The 22,451-nt window shown below is 42.2% G+C and overlaps 4 protein-coding genes and 1 long non-coding RNA gene across 5 annotated transcripts; 4 read left to right on the top strand and 1 right to left on the bottom strand.

Annotated features, from left to right (window-relative positions):
- Nucleotides 1-397: 397 nt before the first annotated feature.
- Nucleotides 398-5,976, top strand: LOC147044486 (uncharacterized). Its single transcript, XM_085934297.1, has 5 exons — nucleotides 398-656; nucleotides 1,205-1,314; nucleotides 3,161-3,253; nucleotides 3,563-3,733; nucleotides 5,121-5,976. The coding sequence occupies exons 1-5, from the start codon at nucleotides 506-508 to the stop codon at nucleotides 5,301-5,303; spliced, it is 708 nt and encodes a 235-aa protein (XP_085790423.1). The 5' UTR covers nucleotides 398-505; the 3' UTR covers nucleotides 5,304-5,976.
- Nucleotides 5,977-6,239: 263 nt separating this feature from the next.
- LOC147044485 (uncharacterized) lies at nucleotides 6,240-9,857 on the top strand. The gene is made up of 10 exons (XM_085934086.1): nucleotides 6,240-6,409; nucleotides 6,708-6,819; nucleotides 7,517-7,618; nucleotides 7,943-8,044; nucleotides 8,171-8,305; nucleotides 8,432-8,569; nucleotides 8,635-8,683; nucleotides 8,777-8,803; nucleotides 8,896-8,922; nucleotides 9,014-9,857. Exons 2-10 carry the CDS (start codon nucleotides 6,760-6,762, stop codon nucleotides 9,571-9,573), a joined length of 1,200 nt encoding a protein of 399 aa, XP_085790212.1. The 5' UTR covers nucleotides 6,240-6,409; nucleotides 6,708-6,759; the 3' UTR covers nucleotides 9,574-9,857.
- Nucleotides 9,858-10,174: 317 nt separating this feature from the next.
- Nucleotides 10,175-18,419, top strand: recql5 (RecQ helicase-like 5). The gene is made up of 18 exons (XM_085933703.1): nucleotides 10,175-10,316; nucleotides 10,493-10,614; nucleotides 10,699-11,214; nucleotides 11,406-11,502; nucleotides 11,576-11,687; nucleotides 11,775-11,937; nucleotides 12,050-12,132; nucleotides 14,150-14,362; nucleotides 14,428-14,524; nucleotides 14,873-14,909; nucleotides 14,991-15,049; nucleotides 15,338-15,408; nucleotides 15,544-15,631; nucleotides 15,714-15,866; nucleotides 15,928-16,500; nucleotides 16,564-16,746; nucleotides 16,839-16,911; nucleotides 17,200-18,419. The coding sequence occupies exons 1-18, from the start codon at nucleotides 10,205-10,207 to the stop codon at nucleotides 17,316-17,318; spliced, it is 2,871 nt and encodes a 956-aa protein (XP_085789829.1). The 5' UTR covers nucleotides 10,175-10,204; the 3' UTR covers nucleotides 17,319-18,419.
- On the bottom strand, nucleotides 12,167-13,881 carry LOC147044484 (uncharacterized). Its single transcript, XR_015068475.1, has 4 exons — nucleotides 13,500-13,881; nucleotides 13,316-13,434; nucleotides 12,987-13,105; nucleotides 12,167-12,908 (listed from the first exon to the last, which is right to left on the bottom strand). It is a non-coding gene; the product is annotated as an uncharacterized LOC147044484 (long non-coding RNA).
- Nucleotides 18,420-18,629: 210 nt separating the features above from the next.
- Nucleotides 18,630-22,447, top strand: cdr2l (cerebellar degeneration-related protein 2-like). The gene is made up of 5 exons (XM_085933704.1): nucleotides 18,630-18,916; nucleotides 20,335-20,447; nucleotides 20,542-20,690; nucleotides 20,951-21,115; nucleotides 21,391-22,447. Exons 1-5 carry the CDS (start codon nucleotides 18,838-18,840, stop codon nucleotides 22,262-22,264), a joined length of 1,380 nt encoding a protein of 459 aa, XP_085789830.1. The 5' UTR covers nucleotides 18,630-18,837; the 3' UTR covers nucleotides 22,265-22,447.
- Nucleotides 22,448-22,451: the final 4 nt, after the last annotated feature.

Below are 22,451 nucleotides of genomic sequence, written 5' to 3'. Positions count from 1 at the left end.
AAATTGTCTTTTAAGTGTGAAAGTAGAAACATGATTACTAATTCTCTACTTTGGTTACTTGTTTGAATACAAATCATCTCAATACGGGACCCCCCGTTTCCAGGGTAACAGCAAAGCGCTCCACGCATTCAGACCTCCATGCTGGGGTGCCTCCGTGGAGGAAACAGGAATGACATTAATCTTACTATTACATGTGTAACGTCAAAACTAATGACTGTTATCTTGTGTTGAGCATGTCAAACATATGCAAATGCACTATTTTTCTTCTTTTTTTTTTTTTTTTTTTTTGAGGGGGGAGTCACCCAACCAGTAAGCTGTAGTCTGACCGCTGCCCGGTGACGTCAGTGCGCTTTCACCGGCTTGTAAACGCGGCGGTGTGTTTACAGAGCGCCGGACACTTGAAGATCCGGCTTACAGAGCGCATGTGGACTGTCAGCCTGTTGGATTACACCATGTGGAAGATCTACCAAGCTTGCCTCCAGTACAGACGCACATATTTGAGAAGATGACAGCTTTGGTGTTAAATCTGATGAGTTCGGGGACATCTCTGAAAGCAACATTAACTGTTTACACATCAGAAATGTCCGCAACTGCAAGTCCAACCATTCCTTCTTCTCAGATGACATCGGATCAACTCACCGTGGTCGCTGCTTGTTGTGAGTATATTTGTAAAACATCTCTTTTACTTTCATACATTTGTCCTTTTATTGCATTATGAGAAAGTTTAGATGATTTCATATTATGTTTCACTATGTGGCAGGAGGACTTTTTTTTATTAGATGAATTAGCATTGACATTAATTTTAAAATTTATTTATTTTTAAATCGGAAATCATGGATCATGAGATGTTATGTGCGAAAATAAATGCTTAATGAAATTAAATGCTTCTAAAACCAGTTTATATGTTTGCCCAGCCAGTTTAAGTGAGGAAAAAAAAGAAATTTTCTAACATTTAACCAGAAACAGGAAGTGGGCGAATCCGATTTACTTTCTGGGGCCACACAAAATGTTTTTTTTTGGGCTGGCTGATACATCACAGAAGATACCACGTTCAACAAGTGTTGTCTATAAACAGACTTTCAATCCATTTCAATTGAGTCAACTATTATAAGTATTGTGAATACATTTTTTTTCAAATTGTTCCAACAACAAACTAGAAGCCTGCTTATCTGAGATGAAACCTTTTTCTTTTTCTCTTTCACAGTTTCCTCCCTGGTGTTTTTTGTTATTATTTTGGTGCTCCTCTCCATCATTTACCGCAAAGATCCTCAGTGCTGCAGATTGCGCTCCTATCAGGGCCCACGTGCTGATATGGTAAGTCCTTGCAACAACAAGAAAAAAAGCAAAATAAATAACTTTTGTGCTGAGTGGTCTTATGACATGGTCTGCATGTTCTCTTTTGAGATGAGACTGAGAAAATGAGAAAAGCCAGGCCTGACCACACCATGTGATCTGAGTGTGTTGCAATTAGCAAGTGTCACATTCAATTTGCACAGCGGTGTGAGAAGTTCTATATTAAACCTGATATGATCATCGTCTCCTAATGGATTTGCCACAGCCAATTAATTGCTTTGACAATAATAAATGTGGCACTCACAGCAATGTCATTTTTCCTCGATAGAATTCCAAAACTCAATCTTGAGTTCAAAAGTTCACAAAGCAGTGGCATGTATTCAGATTTATTTTAGTTTCAAGAATGTCAGGGGCATAATCTCAGCCAAATATCAACGAAAGATAATGCATTTGTAAAGCTGCTGGGAGATAGTGAAATGTAAACACACCAAAGAGGTAACGTTTTCATTCTTTCTGCTTCCTCTTCCTGACTTCTTCCTCACCTCCGTGAGTCCCATGGAGTGAGGTTTCACTGTTATCTTCTTATTGCAGGGGCATGACTCATAGCTCTCACACCACAACTGACAGGAAACTCAGTTCAGTTACAGTTTTAACAGAGACCCCACCAAAGAACTTAACAGAGCATTTCACCAAGAACAAACTGAGTTGAACTGAAACTTGGGCCATATGTGGTTAATAAGAGAGCATCATGATAAGAGGCTGGTCAAGAGTTTTTTTTTTAAAATGTTAAATTTGACAAAAGAGTTTCACTGTCAGCTTTGTTTTCGAAGAAGAGTGAAGTTTAAGAACAGACGCACTTGTTCATTGTGTTGCTTTGGGACATTTGCATGTCTTCAACTTCATCGTCACATACCTTTCCCTGCTTCATTTTGCACCATGAATAGTGGACAGACCCTCCGGTGGGTGTTGGGGACGCAACGAGACAATGGGTCTCCTTTTTAGTTTGCGCTGGTGAAAAAGGCACGCTGCCCTTGGGATCCTCCCCCGACTTCAGTGCTGATTTTACACGGTTGTGCTTTTTCACACAAGCTGAGTCAATGGCTGGGACAAAAGGACAAGTTTTTGTCTCCTTTCTTTTTTTTTTTTTTTTTTTGCTTCTTCAAACTATCAGCCAATGAGGGCAAAATGACCCCTGACATCACATTTTTAGTGTCGTCCCGAAATGATGTGACGGTTATGGCAAAGGTCATTTGTGTGCGTCGCTTAAAATAGAAGTGATGTCATTGTGCATTGTGGCCTGGGAAAAGTTTTATAATTTAATACAACCTGTGCGTGTTCAAATTTTAGTACCCCTTTATTCTCCTGCTAAATTTAGTCGGGTAACAAATTGACTTTGTTGTAACGCCGCCCTAAATGACAAACGAGGTCATAATGTGTAGTGGAGTGTGCTCGTTAAGCGCTTAAAAAGGGGAATGAAGAGATGCTGAAAAGGCCAAACTGTGTGGTTTGTTGCCTAGGGACTCTGATGACACAGTAGGACGCCATATTGTTCCCCAAACAAAGGCGACTCATTTAGACCCAAGACAATTACCTTCTCTTCCTCGCAGGCTCCCCCCCCCTTTAAGATGCCAACACCTCATACAGTGAGACGTTGACAGGTTGTGTTGTAAAAAGGGGGGTGGAGATGGGAGGAGGGTGGTCGGCTTATTGATCAGATAATTTATGGTATTGCTAACCAGCAAGTATCCACAGTGATTAAACAAGGCATGAAAATCGGAGCAAAAGAAACACTAATTGAGCCAAGTTTATGTATTGACAAATACCTTTTCAGTGTCAGATATGATTTTCTAGTTTCTTGTTTTTACAGGACGCTCCTCCTCAGTACTACAGCAGCAGACAGACACTGATGGGATCACCATGTTTAGAGTCGACACATTTTCTAGATGGCAACAATGCCGATGTAAGTGGGCCGTGACGGAAATCTGCACGTAAGCGTGTGAGAATTTGCTTTCTGTTTGTAAAAAGCAGAGTTTAAATCCACATCTTGTATTGAATATTATTCAACATTGTGCAACTTATTGAACAAGCTAGTGAATGTGTATTATGTTCAAATTGGATTATTTTTTAGCACTGCTCACACTGCCATAGCAACATAAAAAAACAAAATCAAAACATTTGATCATTATTTCCAAATTCTGTATGCAATTATAGATTGACCCTAATAATGACTCTCTGTCTTTTATGGCTTTGTGCGTGACACTATGCGCAGGGAAGTCAGCTGTTCTTTGTCGGCCTGCCCTCCAGCTACAGTCTGCCCTCTCTGGAGGCCCCCCTGCCCAGGCTTCCCTCCTACGAGAGTGTCCGAAAAAAGGATCGCCAGAGGCAGATCCACATGATGATTGCAGACCGCTTTGGCCTCAATGGGCCTATTGAGACGGAGGTAGGAAACGTTAAAGTTGGAATAGACACGCGTGCTAGATGACGCTTGCAATGATGTTAGCTCCATCAAGCTTATCTGACAGGTCCTCAGTTTAAAAGGGTTGATAATAATACATTATATTCAGAGCTCATTTGAAGCCATATTGCATCCACAAAACATGCTATTAAGTCACCGAGCGCTAACTGCCAGCGACCACGTTTCAAGGTTTTACAGTGTTGATCTTTGGCTGAGCTTTTGACTCGCTTCAACAAACAAGGTAATGAGAGAAAGGCACATCAAACATAATTAAAGGCAGCACCCTGAACACAAACAATCTCCGACAAAAACTGCTTTGTACTCGTGTCAGTTTTTACCGCTTTGACCTTTTCTCTTTTTCTGTAATTAAACAATCCCAAGCGTGACCGCTTGTATTTTCTCGATATGATTGACCAGCATGGCACACCCACGAAGTGATCTTGTCTTTGGTCATCCAAAATGCCTTGGTTAAACTTTCAATTGGTTTCGTAATTTCCCCCGTTTGTCCTTTGGCCCGAGGTATGATAGCAGTAAACTTTGCAGCCTTCAATGTGTGTGATGATAAAGAGTGACGTTGTAGAGTGACTCCAGGGTCCCTGAGCAATTAAAAGATAAGCCAGACTCAGTATCCCAGATGTGTTCAGATTTCAGAGAGATAAAAAACAATCATGTCCCAGGTGGTTAACCTGAAAAAGATGAACTGTTAATGTAAGCAGATTTGCAAACAAATGTAATAATGCCATTTATGATCACGTTCAACACCTTAGAAATCAAGAAATCCCCCAAAACTATAACCCAAGGTTCAGTTCTAATGAGACGGCAAATCAATAAGCAGTTAATGGTAGCAAGTGAATTAATGGTGCTAATTTGCTGTCAACACATAAGAGAAAATAATTCCGACTTATTCTACTGATACCATATCAGTTTATCTTGAACTTTTAAATAAATAGTGCTGTCCACTTCACTATAATCTCCTTAATTATTTTATTTACAAATCCTGTGCAACCATTACAGCAGTTTGGATTGTTTTCTCCCCAAAGCCATAATCAACCACTTTACAAGCCAAAGCCCAGCAGAGCAGAAATAAATAATTCATTTTTCCTATTCCCCATTCACAGATTCATTTATTCAATAGAGCCTTGTTGTAAATGACTTGCTGCTGACAACAAGGCCAATAGAGCCGTGTCGTCGATAAATGCATCCCTCCAATGATAAGGCCAATACAAACTAGTTACGCAATCAATAGCGTCCTTTGAAACCAGTTAGGGACGCTATACGGAGGAAATAACGATGATTTCGAGAAAATCCTATTTTTAATTTCAAGCAATGACTGTACAAATTGGGATATTTTATTTTCCAACACGCTTCACAGCCACCTCCATCATATGAGGAGAGCGTCCGTCAATCCGTGGTGCTGCCTTACAATATCCTCTCATCAAGTTTGGACGCTTCTCCCACGCTGGGTGAGCACACCAACTCTGCAGCTGATGTTCAAAGTGAGCCGCCACCTCCTCCGGTCAGCTGTGAGAGCAGTGACAATGTTCTTCCTGTATGACACCCACGCTGGATGAATGTCAACAACTGGACAAATGTGGATTTTAAAACCATGAAATGGTTTGGAACTTTTGTGTTGATTGAAATACCTCAAGACTGACTTCTGGTTATCAGGAGCTGCGTAACCAAAGAAGAGCTGCACACATTTTTGTGCAACACACACACACACACAGAAAAGACTTAATGATGCTGGTACAACTTGAATAAGATGGTGAAATGGAGACTGCATGAAAACTGTGAACTGAAGGATTTGAAATGCCAAAAAGGTTTGTTTTGTTTTTTTGGAGGAGGTCGTGAAAATATTATCAGCGAAACATTTGCGGTTTGTACAGGGCAGTAAACACTTTTTCTGATTTCCAAGTCTATGAGTATTTTTGAGTGGGCTAACTGCTCATAAAATAAATAGGGCACGTTCTAGATGTTGATAAATTAGGGATTTTACTGTTTACATCATGCAATTAATTTCCAGCTAAACCAACGAGAACTGGATTTTTTACGTTGATTTCAGCTACATTTTACATTGCATGACAAATAGGTATAAAACAAGTGTCAGTGAAAAGTTAATAAAAAAAAATCCATAATTCTCTATTTAGACCTGTCATTGTTACATTAGTTTACAGACACTTTGTGTAGCCCTCTTTTTTTCCCTTTCATTATTCATCGGTTTGTTTGTTTTTTAATACAAATGTACCAAATTAAATGTAACTCTTTTAATAAAAATAAAAAAATGGTATAACATTAGAACTGGTCTTATTAGAACAACAAGATGGATTGGTCATTCCAAAACAGAGGACATTTTCTGTCCCATTCTGAACAAGGATAATTAGGAGGATGAGAAAATTAGAAGATATAATACATATTTACATCTACTTTTAAATTAGTACAATACTGGCACAGTCCCAGTGGCGACCTTACAAAAATGGCTGCCGACTGCACCCACAGTCGGGTTGGCGATCGACGGGAAAAGCCGAAGTTTTCCGAAGAGCGGGGTGTCAGTCTGTAAACAAGGACGCTCGCTGCAGCACAGTCGAAGGACTTTAAATCGTGCAACTCTCATCTTTTTGGGCGAGGTTAGGAAACTGCTTCACCTGCTGTGCGACAAGACAGGTATTTGTGTTTTACTACCAAATTTGCATCGTAAATGTCATTTGTGCAAGTCTTATAGATATTGTATCGTGTGGAGGAATTGCATATTTTATTTTAACTGCGCATTTGGTGCAGTGAACTAGTGAGGTATGTTGACGCTGCTAGCTTCGCTCGGGCACGGTAAACAGAATTGCACTTTAATTCCTACCAGATTAACAAGAATGATGTGTTTTTAATCCGAACATTCCCGAATTTGATTTGTTTTCTAGATTTCTCAAAAAAGTCTATGCAAATACATATTTTTTGTATTTTCTTTCAGCATCGTCACATTACGAATCTTACGTGCGCGTCTCCCATCACTGAGAACCAAGATGTTGCAGTGTTTTCACTTCATGGTGGAACCTATCAAAAACTTGGCCGTTCAAATAAAGGTAACGCAAGTCCACAAGGTGCAACAGTGTTTAATGTTTAAACTGGATTTGTTTTGGGCTCATGGGTCACCTTGATGCATTTAACCCTGTTCGGTAACTTATAATTGGATTTCCCTGACTAAAACCCACACTCCGATTGAACCATGACAAAACAATTGCATACTATTAAAATAATGTTATGACAATCATTATGACAATTCAAAACTAAACATGCAATTACTCCAGTAAGTGTCACTTTTAGATTTTGAATTAAAATTGCAAAATGGTGCTTTCACTGCAGTTTAAATTCACTGCACGGCATGCCAATTGACTCTTAAAATAACAAGAAAAAAAAAAGAGAAGGTGTTTTTGCATCTCAAGTGACAAGGTAGTGAAATGAAGTGACAAGGTGTACCATGGCACAAATCCTAGAGGGGATGGCTTTTGTTCTCTGCTGACAAGTAATCATTACAATCAGAATCCTTAATTCTTCCTTTCCAGTTTGACTTGAATGTAAGACAGCAATTACAACACAGTCAACTAAAACACCTCTTATTGACACGATAAGGTTGCTTAACTTGATTTTTTCCCACTAACTTGCACCTGGATAAAACACAAACACTAGTGACTGTAAAAACATACTGGTGTTAGTGTGTGTGTGTGTTAGGGTGTGTGTGTGTGTTAGATAAATCTCAATTAATCCTGAGCTTTTTCTTAGGCATCTAATGTGAAATCTAAGCAAAAGAAGATGACAGACAACTTGGATGAAGACCAGCTAGTCATTATTGAACTGGCGAGAGATCTTGGTCGAGTATGCCAGGTGCAATTGAATGTACTTTATATACCAAGCGTAGTAATTACAAGCCATGTTTGACAACATATTTTAAAGGTGCTATAACAATAAATCATCATGTAGTTTTGTCGCTTCGGCTAAATCGATCATTTACAGCTATATCTTTTGCTGAGTGTTATATTTTATATGATCACTATGATAAGTAATATTCATGACTACTTGTTCATGCATAAAAGCACATATTAAATCAAAGTATAGAAAACACTATTTTTGGTAAACAGATTTTTTTCAGATTGTTTTTGTCTTCACTAAAGCCACCGCCCACTTGTTTCTCTGTTGTGCTCAATGAAGGATTCATCAGTCCTGGAGCTCATCTGGAACCAGCATGAGATCTGGCCAACTCCTCTCTGCTGGTTCTTTATGCTTGAATGGGCTTCTATGATTGAAAAAAAGGTACTTGTCTGGGTAAAATGTACATTGCAATATGAGAAAGTATCCATCGGGATTGGTGGATTGCTTCTGTGCTTTGTACAAATTCTACTCACAATACCATGTCGGGTGTCTTTTTTTTATCCACAGACGAGGGCCTTGCAGACCGATGGCTGGCCGGAAACTGATTGTGACAAAAAGTGTGATCTCTCTGAGCAGCAGGACATGCAAAAGGCCAAGTTAGGCCTCCTTGAATGGATGAAAGAACTGAAAGCTCAGCCTGAGGCAAGCAGCGTGTTCCTCCCATAGTTAGATACCCTCCCCTCACAGAAATTAACCATTATTATTATTATGTATTATGTATAGTTAGATAACCCCAGAAATTAACCATTATTATTGATTGTTATGTAGCAAAGCATTCAGCCTGGGGAAACAGTGGCAAACATCCTAGAGGACTTAAGGTCAGCCTGGCGTTGGGGCCGTGTGCCAAACCTTCTGAGTGCCATGGAGCTGCTTATGTGGACTGTGATGCTGCAGGATTCAGAAAAGGTCTGTACATCTTTAAATGGATAAACATCCCCAGCAAGGACTGAGCTTTTATTTTGTACCTGCAGGATATCATACCGCAGAAGTGGTTGATCTGGAAGCAGAAAACAAAAATTGGTAAACCCAAAATATTATGTTTAATATTTGAGTAAAAACATATTTAATGATTATTTTCCCACCATATAATTTGTTGCATTTATTTTATTTCAGGTGCTCTCTCATACATTCCTCAGCCAGGTCAGTGGCCTTTTGTTATTATAACACCACCTTAGGGGGTCTCAAATGTTCACATGCATAAAATTCTCTCTTTTTTTTTTTTTTTTTGGCAGTGTGGGATTGGATTACAAACGCCGCAGGTACAGTGTTAATTCCATCAGTGTTTATATCACTGTAAACCTTACCCAGCCTATCTTGCTGTTAATATAAGAATTGTATGTCTCGTGTCAGTGGAAGTGACTCTGAACCAAGATACAGCCAATCCTGATCTTCTCATCTCTGGTGATGATAAGAAGATGCGTTGTGGGTTTGAGAGGAAAGATATTCCCAATTACCACCAGCGCTTTGATGGCTGGTGGTGCGCTGTTGGAATGGTAGGCTATGAATCGGGCCGCCATTACTGGGAGGCGGAGGTGGGTGAGCGAGACTGGCGCCTGGGCGTGGCCAAGGAGTCCGCTCTTAGGAAAGGCTTCAAGTCCCTCAACACCGACACGGGTTATCTGACCCTGCGTCTGGAGAGAGGCACTGAGTTTAAGGCACTCACCGTGCCCTTTACTGCACTGCCAGCGGGCCTCATCCCTCGAAAAGTGGGTATCTACCTTGACTACGAAGGTGGCCAGCTGTCCTTCTATGACGTGGACCGGCGTGCCCACATCTATACTTATAATGAGTGCTTCCATGAGAAGCTCTTCCCACTGTTTGGCACAGTGGAGATCATTAATGATCTGGTGATAAGGACCCTTGACGCCAATCCCCAATGTCTCTGCGCCACATCCTGCCTGTGGGGTTGATTTCCTACCTGGACAACTTTTCCTTCAACATCTCCAGTAGATATCATATTAAGGAATACAAAGGTGACAAAGTTATTCAAATCACTGGGAGGGATCAACGATGCTGCCATTCTTGTGCTTTCAAATAGTTTCAAGGCGTGACCACTCTCTGTGCTGCTGCTGCTACTCTCCTCTTTCCTCAAAATCAAAAGGTGTGCTCACATATTTGGTGTTTGGAAGGAGAACTGTACTATCTACATTGTCATGTACTGTAATTGTCATCATACACTGAATAAAAAAAAGAGTTAATGATGATGATACCGTCTCTTGTTTAAGTCAACACATTGCCGTTGTTTCACCATGCTGTCAAAAAGCATATTTAAAAATCATAGGGTGGGTAAGTAAAGACATTTTAAATCAGCGTTGAAAATACCTGTAGACCAGTGTAATCAAAAAATCTTTAAGCTTGATTATTTTTGTTGCCATAAACATTTTTGTTCATTATAAAGTCCCGTGATTATTTTTAAGTACCAGAATGATTTAATTTAAATCCTTCACTGATTCGAAAAAAAATAAAAAAATAAAAAAAAGAAGTTATATATAGGTCAGCTATGATGTCATCAATGTGCGACGCTGTCACCGTGTTCTGCTAATGGAGTCGCAAGCCACGACAATAACATTAAAACAAGCTTTAAATACCCATTTTGGGTTCGACGGCTTCAGGTCGAAAGTGCAGGAAAATGTTATCAATGCAGTTATCCGAGGTAAGTTAAAAATCAAGCGCAGCGACGAAGTTGTGAAGTAATCTCTGCTCATTGTTCGATATTAGCCCTTGCAAAACAAAGGGGGAATTGTATAGTTTCTTATCAAGGTATAACGATGGATATGAACATTTATGACAAGTTGTTCTTAGAATGGTTAATGGTGTGTTTTCCTGTAGGCGACAGGGATGTGTTTGTGTGCATGCCGACTGGCGCAGGAAAGTCCCTGTGTTACCAGTTACCTGCTGTATTGGCGGCAGGCATCACTCTGGTTATCTCACCGTTAATTGCTCTTATTCAGGTCAGTTTGGTTTCATCATCCACATTGAAATAAATCTGCTAGAATTATTTCCCACTCACCACTGTTTTCATATTGTCTTTCCAGGACCAAGTGGATCACTTGAGAGCTCTAAACATCCCTGCTTGCTCCATCAACTCTAAACTCGCAGTAGGTGAGCGCCGGTTGATTCTTACGGATTTGCAGAGTACAAACCCAAAGCTCAAGCTCCTCTACATTACACCAGAGATGGTAGCTTCTCCATCATTCCAGCCTTACCTGACTGACTTGTGCTCCCGGGGCTTGCTGTCCTACCTGGCAGTGGATGAGGCTCACTGCGTCTCCCAATGGGGTCATGATTTCAGACCAGACTATCTCAAACTGGGCGAACTGCGTGCTCGCTTGCCAGGCATTCCCTGTATAGCGCTCACAGCAACAGCTCCTAAAAAGGTCCAAGAGGACATTGCTCAGTCCCTGAAGCTGCATCAGCCGCTGTCTTTTACTACGCCAGTTTTTCGCAGTAATTTGCACTACGATGTCATCTTCAGTGAGTTTCTTCCAAAACCCTATGATCATCTCCATGCTTTCATTAAAAAGGCACTTGGTGGTGTTCCAAAAGCACAGGTTGGTAGTTAATTCATGAATACATAGACATTTTCAGTATAGCTGTACTCTTCAGCACCCATGCTGCACACGAGCTTACTTTGAAACTATATTTCCCTTACATAATAATAATGGCCAAAATAATAGGAGGGGATGATTTGGGAAATGAATGCATTTGGTCCTGCAGAAACGTGACTTATGTTTTCGGACAGGGTTGTGGTATTGTCTACTGTCGGACAAGGGAAGGTTGTGAAACTGTAGCCTACCAGCTTACCAAACTCGGTGTCCTGGCAAAGCCTTATCATGCTGGTAAGTCTTCCACTATGGGCGGTATGCAGAGACTTAAATTGTAAGTTTTTTTTTTTTGTTTTCTTATGTTCAGGTCTGAAGACAGGAGATCGTACAGAGGCCCAGGCTGACTGGATGACGGGAAAAGTGGTGGTTATTGTAGCCACCATCAGTTTTGGTATGGGTGTCGACAAGGCCAATGTAAGGTAAAGCAGTAAATCTGTAGGTTGAGTTTTTTGGGTGTTTTTTTTTTTAAAGCGATAGCTCAATTTCCCTGTCCATTATTACCACAGGTTCGTCGCCCATTGGAACCTCGCGAAATCCATGGCCAGCTACTACCAAGAATCTGGGCGAGCAGGCAGAGATGGACTGCCATCTCTTTGTCGCATTTACTACTCCCGGAAAGATAAGGATCAAATTCTGTTCCTCATCAATCAGGAGGTGCGACGGAAAAGGGTCAGTATAGCAGCAAATACTATTGCAGTTAAAAAAAAAAAATAGAAGTTGAACTTTTGTTGATGTCATCATAAGTTCACAATCATTTAAATGGTGCGACTTTTCCCTACAGGACAAACGAGGTTATGCAAAGGAATCAGACAACACGGCCATAACAGACTTTGACGCCATGGTTCGTTTTTGTGAACAGGAAAGGTAAGTGATGATGTCACATTGTCTATTGGCTCATCGCGCTTTATTCCAGTAAATGTCCATTTTGCTTTATACATCGGCGACATGTCAAATGGGAATTTTTTTTAGGATAATATGTCGTATGTGTCGCAGGAAAATTCATGCGTCTCAGGGGGCGGCCATTTTGCCACTTGCTCTTGACCGTAAATCACGTCGCAGCCAATTACGGCTCAGCACAGTCACCGGCAATCTTAACAAAGAACATTTTGGGTTAACTTCCCCGTTAATGCTGCATAAGGTTTAGTCAGAAATTAATTGGTTTCATTTCCTTTTATGTACAGCAGAGAAATCTTAGAGAAAACAGAGAATAAATATATGTTAAATTATGGTTTGGATGTGTCCTGTCCTCCAACCAGGAGTGATGTTGTTGGAGACGTTTGATTCAAGGAATGTCGATTGTCCTGACAGTCAACTGAGTTGACTCAACTCCATCAAGTGGCTTGGCACCAAGTTAGGACATCGCTGTCAGTTGAGTTGTCAAAGAGGGCTGGGCTTCTTCTCGCTCTTCGGACACACCTAGCCAGGCCACATTCGCAAACAGGTCGTCTTGCTGAGGCATGATAGCCAACCAGTTTTTACGTTTTATGAGTGGTTGAAAGTAACTTAATGAGGATAAGTAGTGTACATAATAGCTGGGTGTAGTTGAGATCTTCAAAGGTTAGTCCCCTCCTTTTTAGCCTTGCAACAACAACAACAACAATATGTCGTGCAGATCAGGACGGCCATGGCAACAACCACCACTGCAGGAGAGCAAAAAAAAAAAAAAAAAATCAGCTTGACTACAATCCAGATTCTTATTCACACTTGAGGAGACTCACAGATGAATGTTAAAAGGATGAGGAAAGCCCCGAGATCGACGGGGTCGGCATCGGGCAAATTCTGCAGCTTGGCCCAAATCTTGCTTAGAAGACTCACTGCTTGCTCTTTGGGGTCCATCCTAATGAGAGACAACGATAAACAAATTGTAGGAATGCTTACAAATAGTTTGCTTCAAATGCAGTTTGTTTACCTTCTCTGTCATCATGTATATATATTTTTTTAAAAAGGAAAGTGAGAAGGAAAACAGGAAAGAGACGTTCTTTAAATGCCACAAATCAGTCGTGAGCAGACAGGTTGACGACATGACATTTCTCCCTGACATTCTTACCTGAGTGTCAGTTTTTTTTTTTTTTTTTCCTTGCTGGCACAAGACCCTCATCGTCCAGAATTCCTCAGGTGCTGCATAAAATTAGCCCTCATACTGATCTCAGGAGAGATTATTTTTATCTGCAAGGAGAAATTCACAAAGTTTCACCTACTTTAGTTTTAGTTGTGAGTATCATACGACTTACTGCTGTTTGTTTTTCTTCCGAAGCTGTTTTTCAGTCCAAGCAGGGAGAAGCAAAGAGTCTTTTTGTGTGCGTCTCTCTTTCCCCACCTCCTTAGTGGGAGCGTTTTCTCGGTTTTCTCATGGCTTTGTTAACAGCGTCCTGCTTTCTCGCAAGGTAGTCTGCATGTTGTTAAAGTGGCTCCCAGCACCGCCTTTGTTCATGCGTGCTTGTGCGCTGTGAAGAGCGTCTGTTGCATAACACGTGCTGCCTGTTTTTCCTTAATGCAAACTTTAGGTAAGTGGGAAAACTAGTAGTGAGAGAGGAGCATCTTTTACTCATAAATATTAGTCCAAGAAATGTACTTGAGCTGCCTTTCAATTTTGATTGAAGTGTTTTTTTGTTTTGGTTTTTTTCCCCCACTTGGTAGCGCAACTTCACTCCAAAGCAGGACGGAGGCGGAGCTAAACTGCCTGTTGTCAATTGTCCCAAAGTCAGTCCCACGTTACAATGGAATGTTGAGTGGAATGGGAAGAAAACAAAGACGGCATTTAAAAAAAAAAGAAAAAAAGACAATTATTTTCACTTTGTGTTTCAGATTGACCAATATCAACAAACTCAAAGCAGGTCAGAATTATATTAACTCTTCAATATGTTTCCTGTCTTCCCATTAGTTGCCGCCATTCTAGCATTTCCAAGTTTTTCGGGGACCAGCCGCCGGACTGCGCGGGTGCTTGCGACTATTGCTCCAACCCGAAAGGCGTGCGAGCTCAGCTGGAAGCGGCTTACAGCACCAGCATCGCCGCTCCAAGCAAAGAACCAAGGAAACCGTTCGGGTTCGATCAAGAGCTTTACGGAGGAGGAAGGAAGGGATATGGCTTTGAGAGGTAGGTTGACTTTTGTGATGTTGATTTTTTGCATTTGATTTGATGACATTGAGTGCTCTTCATAGGTATGACGAAATCGAAGAAAGCGCTATTGACGACGCCGACGCCAAGAGGAAAAAGGAATTCTCTGATGTCTTCAGGAAGCAGATGAGCATGAGGAAGGTAATTGAGAAGCAGCTACATACAAACATGTTTGCAGGATCCCATCCTGGAATTGTCTGGATGTGGACTGTATGTGTTTTGCTTCTCAACACATTTTCAACGGCTGTTGGCATTTTAGGGCCCCTTAAGTGAAGCCAGCTGTGGTAAATGGAGAAAAAAAAAAATATTACTCAACAACTGAAGCTGGGTCGGACAGTTTGCAACTTGTGGGCAGCTTCGCTTGATTCACGATTCATCGAACGCCGTTTGCAGTTAACACTGAAAAGTGCAAATATTACACAATATTTGACATTGGACAGTGACAGTCGGCCATTTTTGCATTCATCTCATAGTTTGTTTTATTTTTAGGGACTTAACAATGGGAACGATGACTTTATTCCTCCAGGTAAATTATTATTATTATTATTATTATTATTAATAAGAGGACCCCTCAGGCTCATGTCGTGTTCTGGTAATCTTGCTGTAGATGCCGACTGCCCACTGGAAGAGGCGAACAGTCGGCGGATCCCCAAGCTCCCAGTAAAGGTACACCACAAACACATTCTTTGCTGGAATTCAGTGACTCATGTGTCGGAAGTTGAGAGATGGAGATGTTGATTGCAAACAAATGTAGCCAAATAAAAATACATCTGTGTTTTAGTCTTCTACTGCTTTGGAGGCATGTAACTGACTTTTAAATCATATAATCGCTGGAGCCGTAATCTTAAAGCTAGTATTTAGGTTGGCGGGACATTATTATGTGTATTTTTATTTTTTTTTATTGTTCATTCTTCTGTTCAAGGACAATATTCAGTCATGTAAATTGCATTTCAGGCTAGAGAGCATTGCCTGACACTCTTGCAAGAGGCACTGTATGGCCACCAGGGGGCAGACGACTCTTTTGGGTAAATATGTTTTGTGTTGTTGCCCTCTTTTTATGATCTGCTTGAAGTTCAGTAAAAAAAAAAAGCAGTATTATAAATGTATGAATGAATTATATTGAATTATAATGAATTGTGCTCTTCCTCTTTTCACTGCAGTGGTCTGTCTTTAGCTGTGGATATTGAACATGAGGTGTTCAAGAGAAGCAAGTCGTCTAACTTGTACAAAGCCGCAATACTAAAGAAGGTTTTCATGCATACCTACATCCTTACGTTGCTTTATAAAACAAGGTTTGGACGAGACTGACAACCATCACTTTGCAATCAAGGTGTCCGAGTTGAAGAAAGCACCGGCCGTAAGAGACGAGGAGAAGACCATCAGTGGTAGCGAGACCACGCTAAAACAGAAAGACAAAGCCGACCCTTCTACTTCCTTTTCCGAAGACCTGCACGGGTTCAAATCTGCATCGGAAGTCTACTCAGTGAGTTGGAGCATTTCACACGCTGAATTCACATATAATCATTTCTTTACCATTCTTCCAGATGAAGCGAAAGAGAGCTGGAGCAGGTTATTGTGTCTCGTCCAGCGCACTAGCTGAAAAACAACTGCCGAGCGGCTCGGCGGTGGACAACGCGTCTGTCCAGGAAACACCAAACGGTGGCTCAGTTGGCGGGATTGGACGGAGTCTGCTCAGCAATTGGTGTGACAAACCATTGCCTGAGACGTCATCCATCCGAGCGAGAACAAACTCCGCCGACGCTGCCCCCTTGAGCAGCCCCACAAAGAGAACCTGGAGCAAGAAGCAACAGAAACTGGAGGAAGCTGCAAAACATTCTCGTAGCATTTCTCACTATTTTGCCAAGTCTCAAACAATTAAGGAAAGCCAAGAGCAAGAGACCAGCATCTTGATTTCAGATGAAGACCTTGACCCTGAGCAGCCTTCTCCTGAAGGTGGTGCTATTGAGCCAGTTATTGGTGGTGTGATGCCAGCACAGACCAGACTTGGGGTCATAGATGAATTCAGTGATGAAGGAGGGACGCCTGCACAAATGTCGCAACTGAATCCACTCGGACATGACACAACAGAAGAGCACAATGCAGCCGCGACACAAGAGGTACGTCTCCGTCAGGTTTTAAAATGCTTGTCCCACTCTGATTATCCATACTTGGCCAAACAGGCCCACGCTGAAGAAGCAATACCAGAGCAGCCTCCTCCGGCAAAGCGAAGCCGTCTGGTGGACAAGAACGACGTGCAGAAGAGAATCGTGAAGGAGCCAATGACTGTGACGCTTAAAGAGGCGGCTGACGTGGTGGTCCGCTACTTGGACCCTTTTTACACTCGGGGGAAGTTTGCCAGCAAGGTGTGCCAGATGAGCAAGTTCTTCAGCAAGTCTACGATTCCTTTAAGGAACCTTATGCTAACTCAACCATGTCCTTCTTTTTTTGTCGGTAGGACCTCTTCAAGTCCTTCGCTCGCTATTTGTCCCACCTTCTTGCAGAGGGGGGGACTCTTAAAAAGGGACAAGGTAAAACGATTATTAATGATCACTGTACTGTTCTTTTTACAAATACGAACTTTGAATTTGAATCCAGATATTTTTTGCATCAGTTCAATGGCTATTTTGCTGCTCCTTGTGGGGTTTGCACCTTGGCCACATGGGGGCAGTATGATACAAAAATTGATATATGGAGTTACACGGAGAATTATTAAGAGATACAATGTCATAAACCAAGAACCCCCTGTGCCTTTTTGTATTTTATGAATATCACACTTATGCACATTTGCTTCCTCATCTGTCTCTGTTGGCCCACAGTGAAAACAGAGGCAAAGTCTCTCATCAAGCAGTTCTTCTGCAAGGTCAAACGCTGCGAGAGTGAAGCAGACTGGAAATATCTTAAAAGACCGGACTGCTGTAAAAACTCAGCTAATTAGCAACGACTATGAAGAACAGAATGATTTGTGGAATTTCTCTCTGTTAGTGCCTTCTTGTTGTTTTTTTCACTTGACCTCATGCTTCAACGCACGTTCTGACTAGGTTCAGCTCCAAATGTTCGAGCCATAATGCTCTGCTCTTAAATCTCCAATGGAGAAATGGATGTGAATTATACACAATGCTATTGTTTTGGCTCAAAAGTGTCAGAAATGCTGTTGGATTCAATTGTTGGAGACCATTCAAAGTATTTTCTGTGGAAGAAACGTTCTGTTGATGAATGATTCATTCTTGTACCTTTTTTTATTTGTAAATATTTTGTATATTTTGTACGTGGAGACATATACAAAACAAATTGACAATTATTCTCTAAGAATAAGATGATTTTAAGCTCCCAAAAGGGCAAGGAAAAACTAAAAAAAACTTACTAAAAGAAACAGTCGTATCATTTTATTTCATCGTATTTATATATTATTTATTTATATAACCCTAGCCCTAACCCTAGCTCTAATCCCTGCCTCTAATTCCTAACCCTAGCTCAAACCCTAACCCTGGCTCTAACCCTAACCCTAACCCTATCACTAACTCCTAAACCTCGTTATTTGACCTTGAGTCACTGGGGTGAGAGTCCAGAGCACTAAGCATACACTACGGAACACTCGTTCAATTTTCATGGAATGTACAGATATATGGTTTTATGGAACAGCTCACGAATGTATGATTTATTCATATAAATGTAATCTTTATTCACATAAAGGCCGGTCCGCGAAAATATTTCTGACACGTAACCGGTCCGTGGCGCAAAAAAAGGTTGGGGCCCGCTTTACTAACCAAACAAAATTAGCAGAAAGGCGCTGCTGTTTGCGCTGTCATGTTGACGGTGACGTCACCTCCAATTGTGCTACATTCATGACTCCTCGTAAAAACTACAAAATTCAATTCTTAATTTGTTGGATGTAATATAACGAGCAGACATCTTGGACAATTTCGTTACTAAAATTCTCAACGCAAATAATATGTAAAATAATTACAGCGGACACTCGTTAGACCTTCCTACCAGAAACGTTTTCCATTGTATAACAATCTTGCCTACAATAAACAGATCGATACACAATTCAAATATTTAACCGCGTTAAATAAAATAAAACACGGTCATTTACTAGCTTGCATGACCATGTTTCATGACTGTGAATGTAAATAAAAGTTTCTCCAAAAAGGATGCCTTGGCGTATCGCATTTCCCAAGCGCCTTGAACGTCTCAGCTGCACAGTAAGAGCGGACGTGCATGATGCTCATCAAAGCCCGGTGGTGGTACCACCACATGAGAAGCACCACTGTTCTCTCGAATCATCGAGGCCCACTGTTGTCAACTCATTGACCAAGCTTTCCTCCATCATTGCACCGCTCTTTTTGTTTTACCCCCCCCCCCCCCCTAAAAAAAAGGCTTTTACGCCCTTTACGGAGGGTTAAAGTTTGTGAGTCTTGTCACTTCCGGGGGTGCCTCGGGGTGAATTAGCCTCAATGCTCCGTGCGGGTAGGATGGAGGAGTTTGTCACGGAGGAAGAGGAGCCGTGGTACGACCAGCATGACTTGGAGCAAGGTGAGCTTTAATCTTAATGGTTATTGATTGACGACGGGGTTGCAAATGTATCATATTGGATGCGAGTGTTTGCAGCCGCCTTCTTTTCCAATGCTGCCAATTATTTGAAGCTTTTCTGTGCAATTCCCCCCCCCCCCCATCAATCTTTATGTGCTCGACATGCAGGCTCGTTAGCGCATATATAAACGATATTATTGCATGCAAAATATGAGTTTAATTAATCCATGTATAGCTTTCATTGGATCTGCTGGCCTCAGCATCACACCCCCAGCTCCTGATTACCTGCTGACCCAAAGAGCCAAAGCAGCTTTATGGCTCATCATTGCAACCCAGGAACATCCCACTTGAGTGTTTTTCTCCACCAAAGTCTGAGATCATTAAGCCCCCCCCCACCCCTTTTTTGCTTGATCTGATTAGGCACTAGACAGCCCCAGACCGGTCCAGACCAGGGTATCTTTGCTGTTGCTTGCACAACCCTCCATTCTGTACTCATGCATGCATTTACTCCAGGATCTCGGCTCTTATATAATGTTTTGTGCTATCTGCTGACCGATGAGGTCATTTTGAACATTTGAAATGATTTGACTATTTAAATGCAAACAATATGTGCTAATTTCTATGCTTAAAACAACAGTGGCAGAAATGTGAACTGGAAGTCGTAGAGCTATGCCCAATCTAGCGTTAAGTACATCACAACGATGACAAGTCATGCTGGGCTCCTGTTTTCACATCAGTGTGAAATGACATAACAGCCATGAGAAATAGAGCTGATGAGTGGAGGCTCCATAATCCACAAGCTCATTAGTGCTTCAGCCACTTGGGTTAATGTTGTCATCATATTTTCCAGCCTAATATGATTTGCACCATATGATGTGCGCTCATGTACCAACAACTCTCCTGCTTTCTTGCTTACATCTCCCATTGTGTGAAGCTCTCTTCACACTTTTGATAATAAGGCCTTTCTGAGAATGAAATTTGAAAAACAAGCTTTTTTGCTTATACTCTACATTGGGTTTGGAGGTGAGTGTGAGTATTTTATTGATTTTATTCTTTTTTTTCATATGTGTCATGTGATTGGCTGGCGACCAGTCCAGCCTCTCACTGTAAATCAGATGGGATGAGATTCATCTGTGACCTAGATCAGGATAAGTGCTAGAAAACAGATGGATGATTTGTTTGTCCTTTAGCAAGTGTCTTGATGACAATTTAATTACAATTGAGCTTGCTTCTATTATCCATCTTGACCAATGTTCCCCCCCCCCTTCGTGATCCTGCACAGGATAAGCTAAATAAACAACATTAGAAAGCCTTATTGGTGTTCTGCAGCTTTGCGTATTTGATTTGCTTGGAATGACATTCTCCTGGATCCGCCATTTCCCCACTGTTTATCGTTGGCCCGATTCCTCACCTCCCATCAGACTTACACTTGGCAGCGGAGCTCGGCAAAACCCTGTTGGAGCGGAACAAGGAGTTGGAGGATTCCCTTCAGCAAATGTACATCAACAATGAAGAGCAAGTTCATGAAATAGAGGTACACAAAACACTATCACCTGCTTTTAAAAAAAAAAAAAATAGCTGGTCACTTTGCAGATACCTGAGCTGATTTTCAACATGTATTTTCACAGTACCTGTCAAAGCAGCTGGAGATGCTACGGGAGATGAACGAGCAGCACGCCAAGGTTTATGAACAGCTGGATGTGACCGCCAGGGAGTTGGAGATCACCAATGAGAAGCTGGTGCTGGAGAGCAAAGCATCACAGCAGAAAATAGACAGGTGAGCACCTCACGCCAGCCTGACCTTTTGAAAATATCAGTTCATGAACTCTCACCATGTTTTACTGATAAGCCAGCTGAACCTTTCCTGAGAAATCTTGTACTCAAGGCTACGAATCAAGCTTGCAAATAGAGCCTTTCTAAATCTGCTACTTGAGTGGGTAACAATAAATCCTTGTATAGTTGAGAGTATGGTATGCTGAGAAGTAAAATCTCCCATGCTGATGACATAACAGGCTCTCTGCATGCTTGTACGTGCAGGTTGACTGGCACAATGGAGACCTTGCAGAGTCAGGTGGATAGTCTGACAAGTCGGGTAGAGGAGCTGCGCACCTTGGAGGAGCTGAGGGTCTTTCGTGAGAAGAAAGAGCGCCGCAAGACGGTCCACTCGTTTCCTTGCCTCAAAGAACTTTGCACTGCGCCAAGGTTACAATTTCATTTACAAGTCTTTCTACCAGTGACAGTTATGACTGGATGTTCTAAGCATAATAGTGTGCCGCCCTCTAGTGGCAAACAGTGAAATGACAAAAAAAAATGAAAGAAGAAAATATTCAAACATTCAAACTGTACAAATTAAATCAGCAAAGTCGCATGACTCGACCACAAACCCCGAAAGGAGGTTTACTCCACATTAATAAAATTTTAATCTACAAATATTTGTAAATGTTAAATTTGTATCTCTCAATTCCTCATTTTTGAAGGTATGAGGATGGCTTCCTGTTGGCAAACCCCGGCAGCGTGGACCTCGCCGAGAGGGAACCGGCAGAGGAGGAGAACGAGCGCCTGAGGGACATCGTGACGTCTCTGCGTGCGGCCATGGCCGCCGAGCGCTCCAAGAGGGAGGGGGCCGAGCGGGAGTGCGCCGCCGTGCTGCAAGAGTTCGACCGCCTCGAGCAACGTCTGCTCGGAGCCGAGGGCTGCCAGCTCCGAGTTCGTGAGCTTGAGGCGGAGCTTCAAGAGATGCAGCAGCTGAGGAAGTCCAGGGCCTGCTTGATGGAGGACGGCATCGAGTCGATGCTCGGCAACGGCCCAGAGACTGACACGCCGGATGAAACTTCCATTCCGGACGCGGGAGGCGAAGGCGGCACCGGTGAACCGGGAGGCCCCGTGAGGAAAAGCTGTAGCGACACGGCCTTAAACGTCGTCACGGTCCGAGACCCGCCGGGGAGGCGCCAGTCGGGTCGCAAACGAGGCATGTCCATCTTGAGCGAGGTGGATGAGCAGTACCACGCCTTGCTGGAGAAATACGAAGAGCTGCTGGGAAAGTGTCGACGCGACGAGGAGAGTCTGTGCCACGCCGAGGTGCAGACGTCACGCCCCGTCTCCAGGGACCCTTCCTTGAAAGAGTACAGTATGGCGTCCTTGGGGGCGGGGGCCGCCTCCCCGTCTTCTCTCACTGACGCGCCGTCAACGCCAGAAGCCTTGGAAGGCATCAGCAGGCAGGTGGAGCAAGTGGATAAACGTCTGAGTCAGAACACGCCCGAGTACAAAGCGCTCTTCAAGGAGATCTTCTCCCGCTTGCAGAAGACCAAAAGCGACGTGACCGCCACCAAGGGTAGGAAAAGCGGCAAATGAAAATGCCACTACAAATAAGGATAAGATGGATACAAAATGGATGGATCATTTCTAATATGCTTGATTTTTTTTCTTCTACTAAGTTCTGAGGGTTTCTCATTTGTGTGACTTGGAAACAATGCAGATTCTATGGATGTGGTGAATATGATTACATTTTCTGTTCATTAAAAAGAAAAGCATTTACCAA

This window comes from Syngnathus leptorhynchus, chromosome 16 (assembly GCF_054491065.1).
Source record: "Syngnathus leptorhynchus isolate UIUO chromosome 16, UIUO_Slep, whole genome shotgun sequence".
In the NCBI taxonomy this organism is placed as follows: Eukaryota; Metazoa; Chordata; class Actinopteri; order Syngnathiformes; family Syngnathidae; genus Syngnathus; species Syngnathus leptorhynchus.
The sequence above is the reverse complement of the archived record's forward strand: the minus strand, read 5'-3'. Positions and strand labels throughout refer to the sequence as shown.